The 18699-nt window shown below is 39.8% G+C and overlaps 1 protein-coding gene across 1 annotated transcript; it reads right to left on the bottom strand.

Moving 5' to 3' along the window:
* Positions 1–1898: 1898 nt before the first annotated feature.
* Positions 1899–18193, bottom strand: TMBIM6 (transmembrane BAX inhibitor motif containing 6). Its single transcript, XM_069092597.1, has 10 exons — positions 18043–18193; positions 9472–9559; positions 8878–8986; positions 7714–7834; positions 6924–6972; positions 6738–6835; positions 6437–6516; positions 5689–5789; positions 5199–5274; positions 1899–4017 (listed from the first exon to the last, which is right to left on the bottom strand). The coding sequence occupies exons 2-10, from the start codon at positions 9525–9527 to the stop codon at positions 3994–3996; spliced, it is 714 nt and encodes a 237-aa protein (XP_068948698.1). The 5' UTR covers positions 9528–9559; positions 18043–18193; the 3' UTR covers positions 1899–3993.
* Positions 18194–18699: the final 506 nt, after the last annotated feature.

Below are 18699 nucleotides of genomic sequence, written 5' to 3' on the forward strand. Positions count from 1 at the left end.
AATGACTGGGTGTGCGAGGTGAAGAGAAGCAGTGAAAGACAGCAACGAGGTTGTAAACCTGGGTGACTGGAAGGATGGTGGTGGTCTTTATAGAAAAAATAGAGCTTTGGAGCAACTAGGTAGGGCAGTGATTAGAGCACCAGCCTCAGTCAAGAGGACCCAAATTCAAATCCAGTCTCAGCCACTTAAAACTTACTAGCTGTGTGACCTTGGGCAAGTCACTTCACCCCAATTGCCCTGCCTTCCCCCCTCCAAAAGACAAAAAAAAAAAAAGTAGAGCTTCTTAGAGGTGGTTTGGGGATGAACAATGTAACAGATTCTGTAACACTGATGACAACACACTTGTGCCCGCTGCAGGTTCAAAGAGTAGAGAGCAGGTGTGGGGCTCTTCCTCCCTACATTAGAGCTTGTCCTTAGGGGGCCCTACTGAAACCATGGGTAGAGGCTGCAAAGGCACATTTAGACTCAACATCAGGAACAATTTCCAAACAATCAGAGCTGTTCAAAAGTGGAATAGGCTATCTTGAGATATTGTGGGTTCTTACTCCTCCAGGCTGAGTCTGGAAGACCACTTGTCAGGAATGTCATAATGCAGATTCCTCTTATGCATGGGCTGGACATGCCCATGATAGACAAAGATGCCTGTGACCTCTTCTCTCAAATTCCTAACTCAAGTTTGCAACTTCAGTGTCTTCAACTATTTTACCTAATTCCACATATCTAATAAATTAGACATATTGCCATTTCTACCTCCACATCTACATTTTCCCTACCCTCTCTTCATGTATTCTCCACAAAGATGCCAAAATTATTTTCCTCAAGTGTAGGACTTGACATTCGATCACTCCCCTACTCAAAACTTCAGTGGCTTCCTATCAACTTTAAAATCAAATTATTTCATCTTTATCTTGCCTCAAATTTCTACTTTTGTATGTTTTATAATGTGCATAATTGTCAGTACAGTAGTATATATGTAAGGTACACATTGAGGGTGCATGCTAAAGTATCTTTTTATCTATTTAGTTTTCTTACTTGCTCCAGCCAAACTCTTGAGCAATTCTGAATCTTGTAAAGAAGGCTTTGCAGTATTCCAAAGCTTGATACAATCAGCAAATGTCACTCTGTTACAACAGAACAGCTGGAGGGCAGCAAGAATCCACCTTATTTTTTGCCTGGCTTGACTTTATTAGAGGGACATTAACCAGTTTTAACTAGTTGCATTAATCAAGTAGTTTTGTGTGATGTTAACATCCATAGGAGACACCTTTCCAGAACTATGTGACAGGCTATAGTGAGAGAAAGGCTAATACAGGCAGGCAGGGATAGAGGAAAAAGAAGGAAAGCTCAGACAGTAGCCCCCTTTTTATTCTTGGGTGGTGGCCCCTTAAGCACATACCTCACAGGACCGTTGTACAGCTTAAATGAAGTGATTATGTGTAAAGTGCTTTATGTTAGGAGTCATTGGACATATAACAGTTGTGTGACCCTGGGCTAGTCCCTTTGCCTCAGTGCCTCAGTTATGGCTCTCCCAAGCTGCAAAGCAGATGCATTATGCAACGGCAAAGTTTCCTACACCAATGACCTATTAGAGATCTAGAGTAAAAATTAAAATGTCAGCTAACAACAATGAAGAATTTATCTGAAATCTATCAAAAAAGGAGAAACCTGCCTATAAAAGCTGTCAGTCTTCTGAGGGTCCCTTTGCTCTTGTGTGCTGTGGTGAACTTGGTTTCATGACAAAGGGAAGTAAGAAATTTCTCCCAGAGGGAAAAATTCTTTCTTGACTGCACATGCCTGAAGGCTACCAGGCCAACAAGACACAAGAGCCTAGCACCTTGCTAGGAAAGAGTTGGTAAACAATTACCTCAAATCTCAAATATACACAAGGCACCAAGAAAGAATGAGGATTTTTTTCTTTATTTTTTACAAATTAAGACTTCGTAGATTTTATATATTTCTGAATCAAAAACACCTTTGTCTTCACAGTATGAGTTATAGAATGCAGCCTGAGCTGAAAACCAAGAAACTAGAAAAGAAAGTGATAGTTACAGTGATTACTGTATTAAAAACCTGTTAGGCATTCTCTTTAAAAGTAGAATTTTTTTTCTTGTCATTCTTGGCACTGTTTCTAAAGAAAAACTTTTATCCCAAGCAAAAAGCACAAAAGGTGGAATTTGGCTTCAGGAGATATTAACACAGTCAAATTCTTAGCAAGGGTAGAGCAACATCAAATACACGGACAAAAGGCTGCTGGGGCGATACAACAAGGAGAAATAGTCCTACCTAGGTCCAATACCCTGGGATCAGAGGCAACCACTCAATCAAGGGTCAACTACCCAGAGGAGACAGTTATCCTGAATGCCACAGGGTCTTCCTGTGGGTCCTCCCAAAACAAAGCAGTAGTATGCTGCAGGAGACCAAGCTCATAACAGCAGCAGCAGTGCTGTCAAGGGGAAGGGAGAGCCAAAAAACAGATGGCTACTGGCAATAAGCCTTAAAGTAATTCCATCCTTCCTGGAGCACCGCCTCACAACTATTCTTAGAGCCATGGTCATTGGGGATGCCACCTTCATTGTATGCCAGCTGACTGGTTGAAAATGTGGACACTGGCATGGTGGTCTCTATTAGTATCCTCCACACACTCACAAACACGGTAAGGTGGCACAGGGATAAGGGCCATTTTTATGTTTGATCAGGTAAGCAATGCCTGCATGAAAAAAGGCTACCACCCCAGAGCTGAATTTCTGTAAAACAGCCAACAGAACAGGAGCTAGAAAATCATCTGCCAAAAATTTACTTGCTGACTCAAGACACTGCCTTAGCACTGCTTACAGATATTCAGCTGGGGAATGGACCAGATGGTATGGAACTATGAACTCTCCCTCTCAAAGCCGTCACAGCAGCTCTTACCCAGGTGAGTCAAAGGGCCTCTGGATGGAGGATGGTTCTACCATCCTCTAGCCCACAGAGCTGTTCAGAGGTGTACTGGCAAGTTCCGTTAGAAACAACTCCACAAAGCTCACCACAGATGTCAGCCCTTCCAGAGCCCAACTCCAAGATTCTTTGGGCATTCTAATGACAGTCAACTCAGAGAGGGTTACTTGGTAATAACTAAGATTGAGTTACACTTCTGAGAGGAAGACCGGGGAAGTTCAGAGAATTCAACATTATCCCATTTAACATGCATAAGGTTTCTTTTAGGAATTGCAATTGTGCCATGAAACTAATATTTATACACATGCTGAAAACTCTCCTAACTCTAATGGATCCGAGGGGACAGGTTCCCTGAATCATGGACAACATGGACAAGGAGTTAAAGGAACATCCATCAACCAGGATTTCTTTAGAATAAGGGGCAAGATATGTGTCTGCCAGAGTGGCAGTTGACTCAACAAGGCTCAGAGATGGTACAAAAGCCTTCCACAAAGCTCCTAAAGTAGAAAGACCAGTTTACTTTGTTTGCAAATCTCTTAAGGAACTGGCAGAAGCTCAAGTCCAAACAGAACTAAACACGGGAGCTATGGGTTTCAGAAATCTCTATTCTCCAGCGAAGTTTCCATTCAACTTGCTAAAACACACAATGACTTTTATCTCCCACCCACAGGAAAGGTTATTAAACCCAAAAAACAGCTAAGCGTGAAAAGGAGGCTTTGCAAGGAAAAATTTCAAATCCACCAATAAAGTACTGCCATCAAGAAGACTCTTGGAACTCTTTCCTTCTGCTTGGTTGCAATTACTCTTCACGTACCAGGGACTGATGGCCGGAAGGACAAAGGAGAGATATGGAATCCCAGGGAACATGAAGCCAAACTCCAAATTAGAATCTGCTAATCAGTTTTCTGATTAAAAAAACTCAAAACAGAGAAAACCACAAAGTACAAAAGCTTTTCTGATGCTTTTCATTATCACAGAACACGCCACCTGTAATGTGTGCAAAGAGGAAATGGGAGGATGAGGGAAGGGAGCCAAAGACAGGAAGGCTGAACAGTTGTCTTACTTCTTCTCTTTCTTCTTGTCCTAAAAGGAGAGAATCACAGAGTCAACTCAAACTACACTCTCTCAGGCCTTACACAGAAGCTATCAACCGCTTCTCCCCCCCCCCCCCCCCTCCCCCGCCCCCCACTGCACCTAATTCACAGATGCTCAAGGAGGTTCAAGATAACCACCAACTGGTACTCCACCTGTTTGCTCAGTGTTTCAATCAGAAAAAACCCTTAATAGCCATAACTCTAGTTTAAATTTATTTTTAAAAAATCAGACATATCCGATTTTCTAACACAGGTGTGGGCAGTGTTTTAGTTCAGAGAAAATGGCTCAATCCAAAGCAAAGGACATGAACTTGTCCTCCAAGAAGGACAGGCAACAGGACAGCTGTGCCCTGAGCATGAGGTCATCAAAGCAGGACTGATTACTGATAAAAATCTGAGCTTCTTGGTCATGCTCCTTCTGTAAGAGCTCAGCTGTAGAACAAGGCCTTTAACCTCCCATGGCTTGTTCAACTGAGTCTCATTAACCAGAATACTAGACAGAACAGACAATTAAGAAGTCATTCCTGGGGCGGCTAGGTGGTGTAGTGAATAGAGCACCGGCCCTGGATTTGGATCTGGTCTCAGACATTTAACACAAAAAAAATTAGCCGTGTGACCTTGGGCAAGTCACTTAACCCCAAATTGCCCTCCAAAAAGTAAAAAAAAAAGTCATTCCTTCACTTGCCTCATCTACTCCATTGCCATATTTTCATAATATATTCAATATAAAGTCTGTTGACTGATAGCAAGTTTGTATGGGCTGGTCCAATATTTATTCCTAGTCACTAGCAAAGCCCGCTAACCCATTTTCTGAGGAATAACTATATTCATAAACATTACATTTTTTCATGTCTGAAACTTTCACTTCCTGCTACTGAAATGTGCATAACTGTTCAGACTTCAGGTCATCATTATTAGAAAACGCTTCCTTTTTTAAGTAAATTAAAATTTAAAATTAAGTAAATAAAATTTAAAAATTAAAAAAAAAAAAAAACACCTCCTTTATACCATCTGGTTCATTCCCCATACCATAATACAGTATCATCTCCCAGCATTACCCACAGGCCCATAATGAATGCTTTCAAATTAAAGGTTTTCAAGATGTAAGTAGGGTGATGCCTCATTAGAAGGACATTCTGTCTTCAGAGACGGACAACAGAGCTGACTTACCTTTTCGTTCATTGCTAGGATCATCATGAGTTTTCGGAAGAGGGTGACAAAGTCCAGGAAGAGGTCAACACAGTGCCTGAGAGAAAGAAAAACCAGGCCAAGAAGTCAATACACTATTCTGCTTAGCCCCAAAGGCCACACAATAAAGCAATCTAGAACCCTTTCTCCTTATAGGCCTCAGTTTCTAAGATGCTCTATCAGTCAACTAATATTCTGGCATGTCCAAAGAATGACCGAAAGCTGTGAATACACAAGGCTTGCCCCATGCTAATTATCCAGACCTAAGTCAGCACTGAAAAGCTAAGTGCTACTTTGAGGGTCTGACCTATTCTAATCCAGAAGAACATCAGGTTAGATTCACAGCCACCCAAAGAGTCCACAATCCTCTTATTGGAAGGGAAGGGATATAAGAATTGAATGTCAATCATACCTTTCCCACTTGCATACTAACTAAAATGACAAATCAACCTAATAATGTCCTCACACTTACCAGATGTAGTCCTTATCTCCATTCTCAGCTTTTTCAATTATGAGTTGAGTATCAAAAAGGACAAAGCCACACATGACCACCAGTCCCACATACAGATTTGCCTAATGGAAAAGGAATGGGAATATGGTTACCATGCAATCAACATGTGCTGAACTAAAGACACCTTTAAAAAAGGGAAAGAATTCGGGAGACTTTTTACCTAATATATGTGCTACTGAAGCTTTCCCTAGAGCATGGTAGACTTATTTATGGCTTTAGACCTTTTGAAGGTCTCAACAATAACTAATAAAACTAATGCCAACATTAGGGGGCACTGAAAACTTCAAAGTAGATTATGGTCTTTTTGGGACATAATTCTGTAAACTTAATTGGATCACTGGAATAAAAGAACAGCTCACCGACATCTAAGATTCTTACAGTGCTAGCACTCAATGAATCTTTGACTCTCTAGAGATATTTAACTTAGAGGGAATTACACTGGTGGTATAAGTGTAGAGTCACCTCATAAAGATTTAGGTCAACTAAAATTAAACACTTAAATGCCTATAGTCATGTCCCAGGCATTATGTTAGGCACTAAGAAGAGTACAAAAAAAAATAGTACTCCCTGCTCTAAAAGAGTGTTTTACAGGGATTATGCCTGAAAAGACTATTAGTCCGGTTTACTGGAGAATAAACTAACAAACATTATATTAGTCCTAAAGCTTTTCAGTTCAAAGTCAAAATGATAATATTCAGTTAATTCATACCTGGAAAAGCCAAAAAGATCCAAAGAACAGGTTCCCAAGAGAGGAAAACAGCATCAGGCTCATGGCTGACATCAAAATACCTACAACAGGTGATAAAAAGCTACTTTTGAGAAAAGCCTGAACATCCTATTAGATTCTATTATCCCTTCTTTTTCCCAAGAACAGTGAAGGCAGCCTCTGAATCAAACCATATTAAAGATCCTTAACAAGTGAAGGGGGGGGGAGGGAGGAGAAAAGTTGTCTTAGTGAGGTCTCAATACAGAGCAAGGAAAAACCTCCCAACTTTTTAGGGCTTCCTTACCTCCTAGGAACAGGTAGCTTCGACGCCTAGCATAGAGTGCGCTCAAGGTGAAGCAGCTGAAAATCATTGCTGTGCCAAGGAAGGAAGTGGGAATGATGCTACAAAAGAAAAGGGTGAGATTGAGGGTGGCCAGACTGGTAGTGGTCATATAAAGGCTAACAGATTAAAAACTCTAAGGTCATTTACCTGGGGTTGATGGCAATGCATAAGTCCAGGGCAGGGCCCAAACCAACTCCTAAAAAAATAAAAAATATCCCATAATCCAATATTAACCTTCGGTCATTGAAAAGGTGCCTCATTGAAAAGGTGCCTCTAACCCTCAGGGTCAATTCCCAGTAGGATATATGTAAACAAACATATACATGGTTCCTTAAAGAAATCAGACAGCTGACCTAAATAAGTCTACCTTTTTTCCTCCCATTCTCCCTTGGTTAGGTTTTTATGTTAACAATGTAGTTGGGGGATGATATGATTAGACACAGATTTACCTCCACACAACTAAGAGCTACAATGTACAACAAAGGGAGAGAGGCAGCAAAAAATATTAACAGGTGGGAGGATTTAAAAAATCTAATTATAAGTCTTTAAAAGTCTAATAGGGATCATAATAAGGTGGACTAAGTGTCAGACAGGGTAACTCTCATTAATATATAATTTTACAGTTAAAAAATGCTTTCTCTTATCTCATTTGATCTTCCAAAAAAATCCTACAAAATAGCTATAATTGGCCCCATTTTGTGAATAAGTTCACAAACTCAGAAAGGTTAACTAATTTGCCTACAATTACATACTATTAAGAAGTAGAAGCAAGGAGTGAAACTCAGGACTAATTCAAATCTGGGGCTCTTTCAACTCCATGTTTCTCTTAGGAAAAAGGAAATAGGAACAGAATAAACACAGCTCACAGCACTTTCACATTTTAAAGGAATATCAAAAATACATCCTCTCTTAGGATGAATTCAGTCACTTCACTTACCTGTAAGGAAAGCAAATCCAGCCAGAAGGCCCAGTCTCTTCTGTTCAGTTTCATGACTGTGTGGTGTTGCCATCAGCCATATCATCAATCCCAAAGAACCCAAGGCTGAAAGCAAGCCAGCCTGTCAAAGTCAAACAAACAGTTAAGTACTTGAAGGATAAGAGTTTCTTTACAAAAGACTCCACTGAGTCCAAATGCTCATTATTTTCTTGTAATAAAATACCCAAGTAGGAAGAGCCTATACTAGCTGCCCTTCTCTCTGTCCCTAGCCTCCACTGGCTCTCCCCATGGTGAAGCTAATCATGAACCTTGCCCTGAAAACTTGTCCTATTCCTGGAACACAAAAAGCATTTATGGGACATTTTTCACAAAACTCCTGACAACCTGGGAATTCCTGCTCACTTATAGCAAGACATCTTATTACTTGCATTTTCCTAACAAAGAACTTAAGTTACGGCAGGTTCATTATTAATTACAATTCACATATAGAAGTCTTATGCCATTTCTATAATCCTCGTTAGATAGGAAGTTATCCTCATTTTACAGATGAGGAATACAGACTCAGATAAGGGTCTGGATTCTAAGGTAGGCCTCCTAATTTTAAATCCTGTATTCTTTCCACTGCACCACCTGACTTGTACCCTATGTGATTTTCTCTGAGCACTATTTTCAGTGCTTCATCATCCTACAACTCTCCTCTAGTACAGATAAATGAAATTCCCTACTCAGATCTGCTGACTATCATAACTGAGAATCAAGGTATACTTGGGTCATGAAATCATCAGAATCACCCAGTATCTACAACTCAAATGTCCTGTTACTTCACCACATGATGTTTTAGGCAGAGGAAGTACAGATGGGAGAAAAAAGGAACAGAACAAAAAGACATGTTTAGGAGAATCATGCCTGTAATATTATGTCTCTATACCAGCAAGTAGCTATCTTAATATGTCAGCAGTAGACTATTCTTTGCTAACGAGTCAAGACATTCTGGTTTTTGTATACACGCAAAATAGTTGCCATACTATCCCACTATCCCTTAACTGTCCTGTATTTGATGACTGGTGAAGTTCATAACCCTAGCTACTGATAAGGATGAGGGCTGAACAGCCTGAGTCACTGCATTGAGAAAGTTCCTTGACTTCTACAATCAACTGTTCTTACCTGAATGAAATGGGTGACCACATGGACATAGGCCCCTGCGGCTGCCACAAACATGCAGAGAGCAAAACTGGCATAGACCTTCTTCAGGTGCTGCTGTGTAGAAGGTGTGCTACATGATAATGAAAAAAACAGTTGTCACTCTAGGAACTCAGGTCATTCTTGAATTAATAAATCAAAAAGGAGGGAAAGCCTTGAAAAATTGGTCCACTTCCCCCACACATAAAATTTCCCCATGTTCTAAAAGTTATAATACAAGTATTTTGAGCTGCTACAAGGAAAACACAATATATTGACCCCAATTGCCCTGCCTTCCCCCCTCCAAAAAGCAAAAAAAAAAAAAAAAAAAGGATAATAGCCAATTCAAAAGAGCTACTAAGGCCAAACAAAACACCTGAAAATCTGATATAAACACCTGATATATAAAAGATGGGGGCACTAGAAGCTAAAATAGTTGAAAGACATTCTAATGATTATGCAACAATGTTAGGAGTCTGGGTTCTTTGATTCCAGAAAAGATTTATTAGTCTGTTTATTAGCTATGCATAGGGCAGCTAACTAAGCCAAAGAATAAAGCATCAAGGTCAAAACACTTACATGTGGGAAAATTTTAAGAGCGCATCAAAGTTGATCTTCCGATCAAACATGTTCATGGTGCCGGAGTCTGTGGGACACAGCCTTCACTCTGTAGATCCAAGAGAGAGGTAGCAAAAGACAAAAGGTTAAGTTTTTACACATAAGACATAGATGAATCACTTAACGTTTTATCAAAGGAGTACAATCCATTGCCTTTTCAAAAGACCAATAAATTGTTCCAAGAAATTCTGTTAGTGATCTAGTTAAAGGGGCCCAGAGTTAATTCCTGGAACATAAAATGTTACTGCCATTTTATTTACAGGTGCTAGAAAACTGGAGTTTTATTAAAAGGGAAGAATATAGTGAACCTGAAGGACTCAAAAGAACGGCAACCACAGAACTGGGCAATGAATTAGTACTTAGTATGTACTTACAAATTTTCATCATTTTAGTATGTTACATATACATTTTTAGCATTTGTATATAAAAGATTTCAAATAAAGTCAGTCACCTTGAAGGTGCGACTATTTCCCAACTCCAATATGAACAATTAAAAACACATCACAGGAAGAAAAATCCACAAGGCGCTCCTCCAAAATGAAACCATCCTAAGGCACTTAGGAAGAAAACATAATTACTGACTGGAATATTTCCAGGACATCAGGACTTACCCTTACTGCAGTAAAAAACATACCCTAGGATCTTTAATTCCATGAAGGCTTTTCAGCTTTAAGGACACTTTCCCTACACAATCTGTGCATATTCAACCCTCAAGTATACATTGCCAAATCTATACCATAGTAATGAATAGTTCTTTTTGTACTGCATCAGTCTCCTAAATATGCCTCAGCTTCATGATGTATGCAATCTAAGGCAGAGGAAAAAGTACTGGTTTGGAGTCATAAGGCTTGGGTTCCAATCTCAGCTCCAACAAATCCCTTTCTACTTATGTGACCTTGAACAAGTCTTTTAACCTCTCTAGGCCCCAACTTCCTCTTCTATAAAATAAGGTTATTAATCTAGATGACCTCTAAGGCTCCTTTCAGTTTTAAAATCAGTATCTCTCTTAAGTAAAAAACACTCAGACCCATTGTTTCTAAGGCAACTATATGCTTCATACATATTCTGATCAACACCTAGGACAACCACAAATAAAATTTAAGGCAACTAGTTTTGAAAAACTGCAAAGTTTTGGACCAATGTTTCCCTTAATAAAAGGTTTCTGAAGCAAAAAGGAAAGATGCACTCATTCGCCACATTAGTTCTTCCTAGGACTGACTCCATGTCACAAGTCAACACTGTTCTTGTGCATGGCACATAGTAAGCATTTTCCCATTCTCCCCCTCCTTTTTGCTGTTAATTTTATCTCTACCCACCTTAATGCTTTTGTTTGATCAAAATCCTTGAGAGTTGGATATACTACCAGCTGCTGACTCTACTAATGCTGTTGCTCTCAACTCTTAAGTCATGGGACTCTGGGTTTTCTTGATCTAGATGGTGCAATTATTGCAGGCTGTTGCAAGCTAACCATAACCTTCCATAACCATGATGAGCAAGTCCCCTGAGGAGCTCTCTTACAGGATGGCATAATCCAGCATCTGGAAAGTGTCATTAACACTCCTAATGATATCCCTAGACAGAACTTAGAAGGATTCAGAAGCAGCTTTCAAAGCCACATATTACAGTTTCAATGCAAATTCCTAATTTATGGGAAATTACTTTTGCTTCTAATTTCAAGATATATTTCCTTTCTAAAAAGGAAAAAAAGATCAAAATTCTAATAAAAAAGATAGAACTGGATCTCATTATTTAGGGAAACCTGTAGGAATAATGGAAACAACTTTCTTCCCAGTTCATTCTTTGAAGCTTTCCAGGAGTATCTGACAGGCTCTTTTCTGTGGGGTATCCCTTAGACCTGTAACACAAGAGTGTCATGGGAAAGAAGAGCAATGGGGTCAGCAGGAATTTCTTCTTGGGCCAGAAACAATCTCTGGTATAAGATTTACTTGACTTTCAACTCAGTTTGACCTTCTTATAAATAACCATGAAATACCTAGACTCCCTCTAAAATTGCAGTGGAATATGTTACCTAATCTGTTCTAATAGGGACTGGACCTGTGATTTAATTGGTATAGGGAATTCTCAGGTGAAGGAGTTCATGGCACCAATGCAGGTACCTAGTCTGTGACTTTTAAGTCTTAGAGAGTTGCCTAGAGCACTAATAACTTACGCAGATCTTCCTAGATTTCAGGTCAGCTCTCTATCCACTATACCACTATACCTCTTAAGATCAATTCTTCTTAAAAGCTCTGTCAGATGGAACTAACACACTGGACTCCTCAATATTTAGTGATCACTAACATGTAAACTCAGTTGAAAAAGACTAAATTATTTCACACCTCAAAAGGGGGACTGAAGGGAGAGGGAAGCTTCCAAATAGAAAAGGATTGATTTTAGCCTTGTGACTGAAAGAACCAAGATTATTCAAGAATAAGTAACATTTAAGATGAGGAAATAGTAAAGGAACTCACTATGGGGTAGTTTTAAATAAATAAGAACTATTTTATCAAGTTCATCAATCCATCAAAGTAACTTCTTCAAATTCAACCCTTTCACACTTCACACTTACAGCTATCAGCTCTTGCCTCAGGCACAACTAACCTCTTATGGAGAGGCTAGCTCTAAAGAGTAATCTACCATTAGTCTCAAAAACCCAGCAACTCTAGAATATTTTGTAAAAGAAAAATCTGTAGTGAAAGAAGCACAAGGCAAAGAATATTGTAAAAGGCACAACAACATTACATCTATGCAGTCTTTCCACTGGTAAAAATAATTAGATTTGGTTTTAGGATTTCACCAAACAATTAGGAAATCTACACGCCTTGTATTTTAACAAAGCATGGTTCCAGACTCAAGTGAAATACTCTTCCAAATTTCTCTAATGTTTATAACTTCATTTTATGCCTTCATCTTCATGAGATATAGGAACCCTGAAATTTGTTAGGGACTATTCCAAATATATACACTCTCCTAAAGTTCTACTATAACCATGTGGTTTGCTTTGCTGCAAAATCCAGATGACAAAGCAAGAGATTAAGGGAAAGGAAATCATGATTTTAAGCGAAGTATTGATGTAGTCTATTTTTTGCTTTGGGAGAAAAACATTTTCCTCAGTACAGTTTGTGACTTGTTAAAACCTTTGTTACTTGTTCTGTTTGCCTTCCCTACTCTTTTGTCTTACAATGTAAAACCTTAATAATAATTACTCAGACGCATACTGGCTACTCTAAGGATTATAAAGTACTTCTCTCATAATAAAACTGTTGATATTATTTTATGAATAGGATTGTCTTTTAAAAATGAATTTGTTTAGTCTTATCCCAGATGCCTAATACAATGATAGAAAGAACTCAAGAGGTGCCACGGTGCCATAAAAAACAAATCATCCATTTATGGTAGATGCTCAAAGAATATTCAATGATGACAAGTATACTGACAATACTACCTATATAGATCAAATTGTGCTTTTTTTTTTAAAGAAACATTTCCTTTGATGATACAGTTAAAGAGAAAAAGCGACTGCCCTGGTATGTACATTTACTGATACCCAAAACCAACAAAATTAGTAAGTACTTTCATTAAAAATAAATTTGGGAAGTACTGATAAGGTGACAGTTCAGTCAACTTAAACCCTGTTACAACCTATCATTAAGAGAACTGGCAACTGTAAGAGCTATGCCCTCAAATTACAAAGAACAGAATTCATGGTGAAAAATATGGTTTTGGAGTTTTATTTTTCACAATTTCTTATTAATGAATTCATTTTTATAATTAAATCTTATATCAAATTTTTTTTTTTTGGAGGTGGGAAGGCAAGGCAATTGGGATTAAGTGATTTGCCCAAGGTCACACAGCTAATAAGTCCATCAAGTGTTGGATTTCAACTCCGGACTCTGTTCACTACGCCACCTACTGCCCCATATCAATTTTTTATGAAGTCACTTGCACATTTATTGAAAATGTTTCCAATAATGACCCTTTTAAAGATCTGGTTTTAGGAGAGGCAAACTAGACCTCATTTGCATATTCAACTTTACACTGTTATGAAAGACTTACATTCTTATAACTGACAATAGTCAGTTTCCTCAATTGTAAAATGAGGGTATAGGACTAGATGACTAGACATCCCTTTTATAACTATTTCTCCTTCAGGCCATTTATTACTACGACTGTATGATACATAATATTCTGTACCAAAGTGTGAATGAGGATGACTATGAATCTGAGAGTTGAGAACCTAACTAGCCATCTCATAAGAGTTCGGCTTATTTCTAGGATGACCCTAGTGGAGTTCTGCTTCAGAGTAAGGAACCCACTACAATTTAGGCCTTGGTCATCATAGGTTAGATATCTGGATAAACTCTCAAGTCCCTTGAGAGGAACTAATGTGGCCAAGAACTGTGTTCTTTGCTGGTGTTCTCAGACCAAGAGTAAGTTGGAATTGCTCCAGGTTCCCTTAAGGTTGACCCAAAACCAACAGCCTCTGGGGAAGGAACCTCAGTTGAATAGGCATCTTTCTCAATAAATTCTTTCAGGTAATCCCAGTCACTAACCCAATTCCCATTAACAATAACTACAACAATAAATTCAGTTTCATATGTCATACAATCTTCCTTTTCTGTTCTTCATATGGGAGAAATGTTTGTAATGTAAACATCAAAAGATGTTTGTCAAAGTACATAATAATAAGAAAGGAATTTCCAAATAACAACCACAATAATCACTGCACCACCAAAGAATAGCAAACTAAACTCAAGATTTCTTTTAAGCACAGAGCCAGAAGAGTACTCAGAAGATTCTAAGAGCAGGTACCACACCCACTCATCCACACCTACTCTTGGAAGCCAATTTAGGATAGTCAAGGTTCTGGTTTACACTGGAATGGCTCTAAAGGCTTAGTTAAAGACTTGAGAGGACAGGGGGGGGGAAGGGGGAGAGAGGATTAGTTCACCCTTCTCTGTATTTTTTTTTTTAAGCAATTGGGGTTAAGTAACTTGCTCAAGGTTATTTCTGGGTGTGGTGCTTCGTATTTGATCCCATTTATAAACAAAACATTGCACATAAAAACTGAAAAGCTGGGGGGTACAGGGTTGGGAGGTACCCAAGAAAATAGGCTAAAATATTGTCAAAAAATTTACTTTTACCCACTTCCACCATATTCTCTATCAAAGTGAAACTAGAGAAAATTTTTCAGAAAAATAACAATTATTTCTGTTGAAAATGGAATCTTAAAATACACATCATAAACAATAAGACTGGCATATAAAAGGTTCTTAATAAATGTTTACAGATTGACAGACCTAAGATTTCATCAGTGTTGGGAGGCACCAAAGCAGATCAACACCTCTGCAATTTATAATCTCAGTTGCCTGGAGCACATGAGGGTTAAGTGACTTATGCAGAATCATAAGCTAGTATGTATTACAGGTGGCACTTGAACACAGGTTTTCCTGAGCAGCTCTCTATCCACTATACTGAGCTGCCCCTACCCTCCCAGTCCCCTCCTCCACAATAAGCCTTCTCATTTTTCCTACACCTTACAGTTTTTCCCAGAGGTAGAATAATCCCCTTGAGTGGTTTATGAAATAAAGTGAAACCCTTCAGGTTCCTTCCACGGAATAGTAGGGATATAGGCTGTGATATCAATAGGTTAACCCTTGGCTAATAAACAATGCTGTTTGAAAATAATTTGACATTTTAAGTGTATACCCATCAATAAATGAGAATATAAATAAAACTATATAAAAAGCCTGAGAGCAATTTTAGGAAAATCTAAGAGCTAACAAGAGCTGTGACATTTCAATTCATTTCACTTTTATTAATAGTTAACATTTAGCTTCCTTCCAGCTCTGGCATTTTAAAGTTTGCTAGGCACTTTCCATACATTGTCTTATTTATAACAATAAGTACTGTCCCAATTCTACAGATAAACAAATTAAGACTAACCAATTTATTTGTTCATGATCACACACCAAGGGAGTGTCAGAGGTGGGATTTGAACCCTGGTCTCTTCTGATTCCAAGTCACATGTTTTATATCACTGTCATTTCCAAATCAACCCAAGAATCTTCCCTTGCGAGTAAAGTACAATAATCGAGCAAAACCAATACAATGACTATGTCTAAAATGTATGCCTCATTTTGCAGAGCCAAGAACCATGTTCTACCATCAGACTTCTTAATTCATACATTGATGAGTTCTAAAATCTTTCAAATACTGTTTTAATTTACCTTACTGTGGTCACTATATAAATTGCTTTCCTGGCTCTGCTTACTTTGCTTTGCATCAATTCATACAACCCTTCCCAACTTTCTTTGAATTCTTCAATCATCATTTCTTGTGGTACTATATTACACGTACATTCAGGGACAATGTGTCCAGTCATTCTCCAATTGTAAATTACCTACTGTGTTTTAAAAGCCATGTTACCATGGTTATTTATATTTTTGTATATATGAGGAACATGACTTGTGATCTTGCTGGATCAAATGGGTGGCCCAGCTTAGTTAATTTTTAAATATAAAATATTACTAGCTCTGCCAGGAGTATATTAGTGTGTCTGGTGCTCCTTCTATCATACCAAGCTGCTTCACTTTTTCTAGTCTTCTTTTAAGTGAAGAAGGCTGCAAAACAGCCACAATAGGAAAAAGGACAAAGAAAGTAGGTACTCTGATATGTTTCCACCACAGGATGAAAAACACAGGATGACTAGAATTACAAACTGGATGTGTCTGTAGGAACTTCCCAAACTCAATTTTCTCTTCTATAGAATAAAGATAATTCTTATGTTACCTACTTCAGTGCTGTGAGAAAAGTACTCATTATGTAATCAAATGAAAATTTAAGGAATCTCATTAAGCTGTAAATGTGAGCTTCTGTAAAGTATACAACAAAAGAAAATGGCAAAATAATTTCAAAATATTCATAAAATAATACCATTAGCTAGGAGTTATACTATACTTAACTATGTCATACACTATGCTAAGCACTTTATAATTATTATCAAATTTGATCCTCATAACAACCCTGGGAAAAAGGTGCTAATATTCACATTTTACAGATGAGGAAACTAAGGAAAATAGACATTAAATGACTTACACAAGAGGTCACACAACTAAGAAGTGTCTGAGGTCAATTCTAAACTCAGTTCTTTCGGACTCTAGACCCAATACTCTAAAAAGACTAAAAAGTTCAAATAGCTTACACTGATATGGTTCTTTATAGCTAATGAAGTGATTTCCTCAACATAATTCTGAAGCAGGCACTGTTATTATAATTTTACAAATGGTAAACAGGTCATAGTACTAAACAGTATTCAGGTCTTCTGACCCCAAGTCTTAAGTTTTCCACTGTGACTCCAAATAGGTCTATTTCTAGCTTAAGGGTGCTTGAGCCACCTTTCTTCTCGTGGGATAGTTAACAAATCAGGCAACCACAAGATGAGTAATAAGTTTTAAAATATCAATAAATAACCAGAAAAATCTATTTTCTATCTCAAAATCAAGCTTGATTGTGACTCAGTCACCTCTCCGGCTGGATTACACATCCCAATTAATTACACAATTGCAGAGAAGAAGATATCAGAGGGCTTTTAAGCGGTGGAGGGTGGGAACGGGTCACTGTGGGGTGATAAAAGAAACGCCACCATTATGGCCACACCTCCAGCACAGTCACTAAACCTTCTAGAAACAATGACCTCATGATCCAGGGAAGCACAACCGAGGGCAGGTCGGGGCCTCTCACCTGTCCAAAGGTAGCCAATTCTGTTAGGTCGGGGCTGGGCTGCCCTTTGGGCCCCGGGTCGCTGGGCCAAGGGCCCGGTCTTGTATTTATTACCCACCTCCCGCCTCTACAGTTGGGCTTCCAAGTTACCAAGGAAGCCTGAGTGTCACAGAGGAGGATGTGACATCACGGGCCCCTCCACCATGACAGGGCAGCTCCAACCCGGGAGACGAGGCTTAGGCTCGGGGCTGGGGGTGGGGGTGGAGGACTGTGGCTGCTCACGCCCACCCCCACAGCCATCCCCGTCTCTCCCCCCACGACCTCACAACACGCCCCCAAGGAGGTTCCACGACCACGGAAGGACCAGTAGGGGACCCCCGGTTTCGCTTTCAGTTATGACGAACCGAGAGGGCCGCACCCCGTCTCAAATGGGGTAAAGCAGGGAGGACCCTAGAGGAATTACTCCCCCTCCCCCGAATCGGGCCCTAGGCTGCACGAGGTGGGTGGAAAGAAAAGGACATCAAGTCCGCAAGCTGGGCCGAGGCGAGGGGCGTTGGGGGGGGTGCGTCCTTCCTTCCCCATTTCTACCACACGCAACAGCGCACGCGCAACTCCGTCTTCCAACCCCCCCCCCCCCACCTCCCCGAATCCTCCCTGCCGAACAGGTGAGGTATATCCGCAAACCGAGAACAACACTCCGATTAAAAACAAAAACAAAAACCCACAACGATTGCGCTGCGGACGCCTCCACCTCTCCCCAAGAATCTCTATACTTCCCTCTCAGACCCTACCCAAGACACATTTCCTCACCTGCCACTCACACCACCTACTCCTTCAACGCCGGATGTGTCACTAATTTTCTCCAGCTCAGCTCCGGCCCCTTTACACAGTTCCCCGCCCCTTCTCCCGCCAGCTCCCGGGCCTCATTGGCCCTCAATCGTTCTTCTGCCTCTCCAATGGCTGATCCTTCGTAAACACGGCGTAGCTACTCAAGGACCATTGGCTAATTCGCCTATAGATCAAACCTTGGTTTTCGGCCAATCATCGTCGTCAAAAGAGGTTGCCGCCCTCCGTCGCCTTCCGGCCCCCCCTTCGGCTCAGCAGACGTGATCTGCTGCAGCTGACGCCGTCTCTAACGAAGCAGACTTTGTAGTGGCACGTTCTGGCTGTCAGGTTAAATTAGTGGGATCTAATCTCAGGGGACCGTGCCTGGGACTCCTCTGTAATCAGATACCCAAAGGAATTTGGACGCAATAGAAAAAAACAAGAGAAACTAAAAATGCTGCCCTAAAAGCAGGTGCCTCCATTTTTCGGGAGAGCGAACAAAGACTGGTGTATAATGCATTATAAGTGACATTTTGTTTCCCACCTCACGTTTCCCGCTTGCATTGTGCCTTCTCCATCAGCTCTCTGGCAAACAACTACACTCATCATCCTAGATGACAGCTGGTCCTCTTTAAAAAATTC

This window comes from Petaurus breviceps, unplaced genomic scaffold (assembly GCF_028583685.1).
Source record: "Petaurus breviceps papuanus isolate PSGF00001 unplaced genomic scaffold, PetGlider_PUasm1.0 191, whole genome shotgun sequence".
Lineage (NCBI taxonomy): Eukaryota > Metazoa > Chordata > Mammalia > Diprotodontia > Petauridae > Petaurus > Petaurus breviceps.